The following is a 6,386-nucleotide window of genomic DNA, read 5'->3' as shown; positions in this document are numbered from 1 at the left end:
GGAACTAAAGTGTTGAATATGTAAATATTTGGAAGCAAGCAGATGTTAATTGCAGAAAGGTACAAATGATTTCACTGCTCCAAAAAGTATTCTTACCTGCCCAGTCGCTACCCAGCTGTCAAATTTCACTGATGTCTGCATGTGCACATGCAGTTCAGAGTTGGTTGGCAGGATACCTAGCACAATGATTTTCTTGTAGGTGCCAGGATGTGCTGCACATTTGTGACAAGAATAAGGAATAGAAAAAAAGAAAAAGGTGGAGGCGCCCCCGACAGGACAGGTAAGTATCAACAGGGTTTAACTCCACTTTAATTTTTAGGATACAGAGACTGCTGCATGTACTTCTTTTTATATCACGCTGCAGTATTTCTCCTTTATCATTTTCCTACTCCAAAGTTTTTTTTACATATTTTATTATTACGTTCAGCTTCAAAACCACATTTACGCCTTAATCAGACCGCATCAATTGTTAAAGCCAAATTAATTTACCTGCTTTGGTTCCCAACAATATATATTGAGTTGGTGTAGAGCAGATTGTTTTCTAAATGCTGAGTATCTGAAATCCCATTGGAAGATGCTATTGCACTAAACTAGATTGTCTTCTTTAAGCTAAATATTGTAAACTCTGCATTCTTTATGATCCCACTGAAAGCAGTGTAACATCATTCAGTGTACAGAAGCTGAAGGTAAGGCTTAGAATATGTACTAACTTTACCACTGTCACCTCTTCATTATCTCACAGTCCAATAAATATACTAATACACATTTTAAAAACTCCAGCTAGGCATATTACATCTAAATACTCATATATTATTACAATCTTGTATTTATATTGCATCTACATATCATTCAGCACTTTATTGAGTCCATATTCTTGTTACTAACTGTTCCTCATTGGAGCTCACAATCTAAAGTCCCTCCTTTTGCTATCTGTCATAATCACAGTCTAAAGTCAATTTGGGTGAAACCACTTAACCTAACTGCAGGTTTTTGGAATGTGGGAGTGAAACCAATGCAAATACGGAGGGAAGATACAAACTTTATGCAGAAGTTTATGGATAAGATTTGAACGGGGAACCCACCACTGCAAAGGCCAACCTAAGAGCCGAGCTGCCTATATATAAAGAAAAAACAGCTAAAATCAGTAAATAAGCCTTTTATATGTGTCTCACTGTTGTGACTCCTGGTAATAGACTAAGTTGCCTTAGCCACAAGTATTGGAATTATGAGGCCTCCTGGCAGGAAGCACCATTTTACAAAGCAAACAGCATTAGAGCCATGATGTAGTATTGATTTATTGTGAGAATATATACATTGAATAATGTCAGTATAAGCACACTACTGGTGTCACCAACCATAAAGTATAAAAGAAACCACTAATCTTCACCATCCATCATCAAGACCTCTTAGTACAAAGAGAACTGAGCACATCAAGCAGTGGAAGTGTTATGTCAGCCCACATATCCATTATGACTATCCTTCTCTGGAATGGAATTTAGGGATTGTGACATAAAGGTGCCAGGTGATAATTTTATTTACTGATCCAATAGTTGCTGGATAGTGCAGAGGTAAGTATATATACTTTTTCCATGCAACTTTGTTAATATTGTAAAGATGCTATTTATGAAGCAGAAATGTCCCAGATATATTAGGCAGAACTTTCTATGCTATGTCTGCTTTACATTTTATCTGAGCCTTACTGATCTATTTACAGCCCCTCATTTTGACATTAGCACAAGGTTTTTGGACCTGTGAAGAACCCATGGATGGCCAATGAAATTGTTCAAACCACCAGGCAGAAGCAAAGTAAGTCAGTGGGTGGCACATAGCTATGCAGTACTAGAAATCGAGACAGTACAATGACATGAATATGGCTTTAGTAAAGTGCTGCAGAAGATGTCAGTACTAAATAAATGTATTATTAAATAAACTAATCACATAATCAACAAATGTATATGAATTTACATGATCCAACAGAAATATGGGTTTTATTGTTTATGGGAGTGTTTCTTACTTAACTTGCACCCTATTATTATTAAACTGTATTTATAAAGTTCCAACATATTACACAACCCTGTACAATAAATAGTGGTTGTAAATGACACACATAAGGAGAGACCCAAGAAGAGGAGCGTAACCTGCCTAAAGGGCAGAGTAACCTGCCTAAAGAGGTGGGGGGACGCAGTACACAATGGAATAGGGGATATACTGTAGAATAGTGGCCAATTAGTGTTGGGTTAAGAGACAGGAGGTGGTTGGGCGAATTAGAAAAGGTGGGTTTTAGGACTCTTATAAATGTGTGGGAAGTAGGAGCAAACATTGGATAGGAATAGGTTATGAGTAAGGAAGCCATTAGGACATTGGAGGAGCAAAGAGGTACGTTAGAGGTGTATTTTTCTATCAGGTCAGGAAGGTAGGAGGGACAAGAGCTGCAGGGGGATTGTGGAGAGTGGAATCAAACGTGACATCAAAACAATGCCCCTAAGGAAAGGGTAGAATGAACATGTTTGTTAACATGTGAAAAATGTCAGGGGAAGATTTCGAAGGATGGTGAGTTCTGTTTAATCCAGGGTGAGTTTTAAAGATCTGTAAACTACCCATAATGAGATGGACTACAGAGAGCATGAAACCTTATCCAGAACTGAGAGAGACAAGTCACAAGCAAACTTTAATATATTTTTTTAATACATTTTTATTTAGATGCTACCAAGTACTCTTGAATATTATTTCTATAAACAGGCAGATTTCATCATTGTAAGTACATAAGTGCCATAGGTGGTAATTTTAGGCATGCATGAATAAAGTTTACCCTGGAGAAATTCTGCTGCTCACGTACTAATTATAATAATCTGCAGTGGAATAGATAATGTACATACTAATTAAGGGCAGCTGTATGTTGAACAGATGTATACCTATCGCTGTAAGAATAACACATGCAGAGATTGATGCTCTGCACCAATACACTGGGCTATTTTAACAGATGATATGGAGCTTTGAAAACATGAAACTGCAGGATGTTAAAGGAAATGTACAACATTCAGCTTTTCTCAACAGTTAGATCCATAAATATTTGGACAGAGACAACTTTTTTCTAATTTTGTTTCTGTACATTACCACAATGAATTTTAAATGAAAACTCAGATGCAGTTGAACTGCAGACTTACAGATTTAATTCAGTGGGTTGAACAAAAAGATTGCATAAAAATGCGAAGAACTAAAGTCTTTTTTTAACACAATGACAATTTCAGGGGCTCAAAAGTAATTGGGCAAATTAAAAAGCTGAAATAAAATGTTCATTTCTAATACTTCGCTGAAAACCCTTTGCTGGCAATGACAGTCTGTAGTCTTGAACTCATGGACATCACCAGATGCTGGGTTTCCTCCTTTTTAATGCTCTTCCAGGCCTTTACTGCAGCGTCTTTAAATTGCTGTTTGTTTGTGGGCTTTTTTGTCCAAAGTTTAGCCTTCAACAAGTGAAGGGCATGCTCAATTGAGTTCAGATCAGGTGACTGACTTAGCCATTTAAAAATATTCCACTTCTTTGCTGTAATAAACTGCTGGGTTGCTTTGGCTGTATACTTTGGGTCACTGTCCATTTATATTATGAAACGCCTCCCAAAAAATTTTTACTGCATTTGAGCAGACAGTATGTCTCTGAACACCTCAAAATTCAATCGGCTGCTTCTGTCTTGTGCCACATCATGGATAAACACTAGTGTCCCAGTGCCATGGCAGCCATGCACGCCCAAGCCATCACACTGCCTCCACCATGTTTTACAGATGATGTGGTATGCTTTGGATCATAAGCTGTTCCATGCCTTCCCCATACTTTTTTCTTGCCATCATTCTAGTAAAGGTTGATCTTGGTTTCATCTGTCCTAGGAATATTTTCCCAGAACTGTGCTGGCTTTTTCAGATGATTGCCACTCCTAATATTGTAGCAACTTCTCGGATGGGTTTTTTCTGTTTTTGCAGCTTAGGGATGGCTTGTTTCACCTGCATGGAGAGCTCCTTTGACCACATGTTGTCTGTTCACAGCAAAATCTTCCACATACAAACATCTCACCCCCCCTTCAAATCAACTCCGGGCCTTTTTATCTGCTTAATTGATAATGACTTAATGAAGGAATTGCCCACACCAACCAATGAAATAGCCTTTGAGTCAATTGTCCAATTACTTTTGAGCCCCTGAAATGAAGTGATTTTGTTAATAAAAGGCTTTAGTTCCTCAAATTTTTATGCAATTTTTTTGTTCAACCCACTGAATTAAAGCTGAAAGTCTGCAGTTCAACTGCATCTGAGTTGTTTCATTTAAAATTAATTGTGGTAATATACAGAACCAAAGTTGGAAAAATGTTGTCTCTGTCCAAATATTTATGGAACTGTATATCATATATATTATTATACAGTATTTATATATCACTGACATATTACACAACGCTTTACAAAGTCCACCGTAATGTCACCAGCTCAAAGGGACCCACAATCTAATCTTCCTACCTTAGTCATATGGTAATCTCTAATAGTCTATATTCAATTTTTGAGGGAAGCCAATTAACCTAACAACATGTTTTTGGAATGTGGAAGAAAATCAGAGTAACCAGATGGAAACCCACGCAAACAGGAGAACCTGCAAACTGCATGCAGATAGTGCCCTGGCTGAGATTTGAACCTGTGATATAGCACTGCAAAGGCCAGAGTGCTAACCTCTGGACCACTGTGCTATATTATGATAAACACACATATACAAGGTCTAATAAATAATTTTCTTCATTCACAGTTAAGCACCAAAACAGTCTTGTTTTCCACTGGTGGAAAGCGTCAAGCAGATCAATTTTCTGTCAGTTATTTCAAGATAACTGATGTATTTTTTTTTACTGCATTCATGGCTTTAAAGCATGTTCCTTTAGGCACCTATTTCAATTTAGGAAAAAGAAGTCACAAGGTGCTAAATCTGCTGAACGTGGTAAATGTTCCAGTGTAGTAATGTGTCATATTTCACAGAAAATGCTGTCAGAAGTAGCATTGTCCTGATGCAGAATGAAATCATTTTCCCATATTTTTGGCCACCTCTTTCTTTTAGTTTTATCAAAACTTCCTCATAATAATGTTGGTTCTTTGATGTGCCTTCTGGAACCCATTTTGCCAAAATTACACCCTTCACATCAAAAAAAAGTAGGGTTCACCTTAAGTTGCCGTAGAATGTCGAAGCAAACCGTGCGGCACTCTTTTTGCTCTGGTGTGAAATATTTCTCAACATTTCAAATTGAATTGTTGCTCAACTTTTAAATTTATCATGATTTCAGCACGAGGGGAAACACAACGGCAATTTAACAGTGACTGACAACAATCTAAATGAAAAGAGTTTCGGCGTTTGGAGAAGTTTAAACATGCATGGCAAGTGCTCAATCAGTTTTCACTGCTTTATTCAGCAGATAGAAGCACAACCTTCATATTTTATAGCCAGACCACAGACACAGGAAAAAGAAAATTTTAATGGTTTAGGGACTTTTTTTACTTTACTTTTTAAAGTATTTGTTTCTAATTTAAGCTTCAGGTAGATATAAGGCAAACATAAATGCAGTTCTGAATTCAGGTATACATCATTACATGTATTTCTTCTTAGTATTAAAGCAATGAAAGTGCCTGGTTAAGCCTATCAGTTGTACTGTAGTGCAAGGAGCATGCTAAAAGAGAAAACAGAATGATAGAGATCTTTACCTGCTTTATTTGTCACTGTCCAATCACAAGCTGTGGGAGGTGACTGGTGTAACTGAACTACAGATGAGAAAAAATCAGGGCTCCTGGGAGAACGAGTTACAGATGCACTGACAGGCATAGCCAATACCAAAGCCAGGGGCTGTGGAAGCCCCTGATGGCTGAGGAGGGTCTGGGGCTCTTGAGCAGAACACTTTGCACCTCCCTATCTCCACCCCTGTACAAATGATTAATTTACCCTGTGTATATATATTTATTAACATAAAGAGCTCCCAAGTTCTGTAACAAAGAAACTAAAAATTATGCAAAATGAACACCCTACATTTAGGATATATCTGACTAAAATAAGAAAAGATTATATGCAATACCTCCCCAATAGATCCCCATGCAATACATAACCAAAAGCGGATCATTTATCAAACCACAGGAATATGTCATGTAGGCTAAATCTTTGCTGCGTTTAAATGCCCATGTTTTCATCTTTTCATTCCAACGGGCACAGAGTGCATTTTTTGGCATCATGTTTTTAAGCATTAAAAAAAAACACACTTTGCTGCATTTTAACTGTGTTAAACAATGTCTCTAATAAAATAATTTTGGCAATTTATAAATACACCGAAAACAAAAAAAAAAACTTTATAAATGTATCCACCTAAACCAACAGGGGT

General features: G+C 37.2%; 1 protein-coding gene across 1 annotated transcript in view; it reads right to left on the bottom strand.

Moving 5' to 3' along the window:
- The window catches only part of LOC140324874 (stromelysin-1-like), a 25,448-nt gene extending 19,402 nt beyond the window's left edge, over positions 1–6,046 (bottom strand). The window contains exon 1 of the mRNA XM_072403007.1: positions 5,722–6,046. Coding sequence (XP_072259108.1) covers positions 5,722–5,839 — 118 coding nt within the window. The 5' untranslated portion in view covers positions 5,840–6,046. The remainder of the gene's footprint in view (positions 1–5,721) is intronic.
- Positions 6,047–6,386: the final 340 nt, after the last annotated feature.

The sequence above is a fragment of the Pyxicephalus adspersus genome, chromosome 1 (genome assembly GCF_032062135.1).
Source record: "Pyxicephalus adspersus chromosome 1, UCB_Pads_2.0, whole genome shotgun sequence".
Lineage (NCBI taxonomy): Eukaryota > Metazoa > Chordata > Amphibia > Anura > Pyxicephalidae > Pyxicephalus > Pyxicephalus adspersus.
Note: the sequence above shows the minus strand (reverse complement) of the source record. Positions and strands in the feature narration are given on the sequence as shown.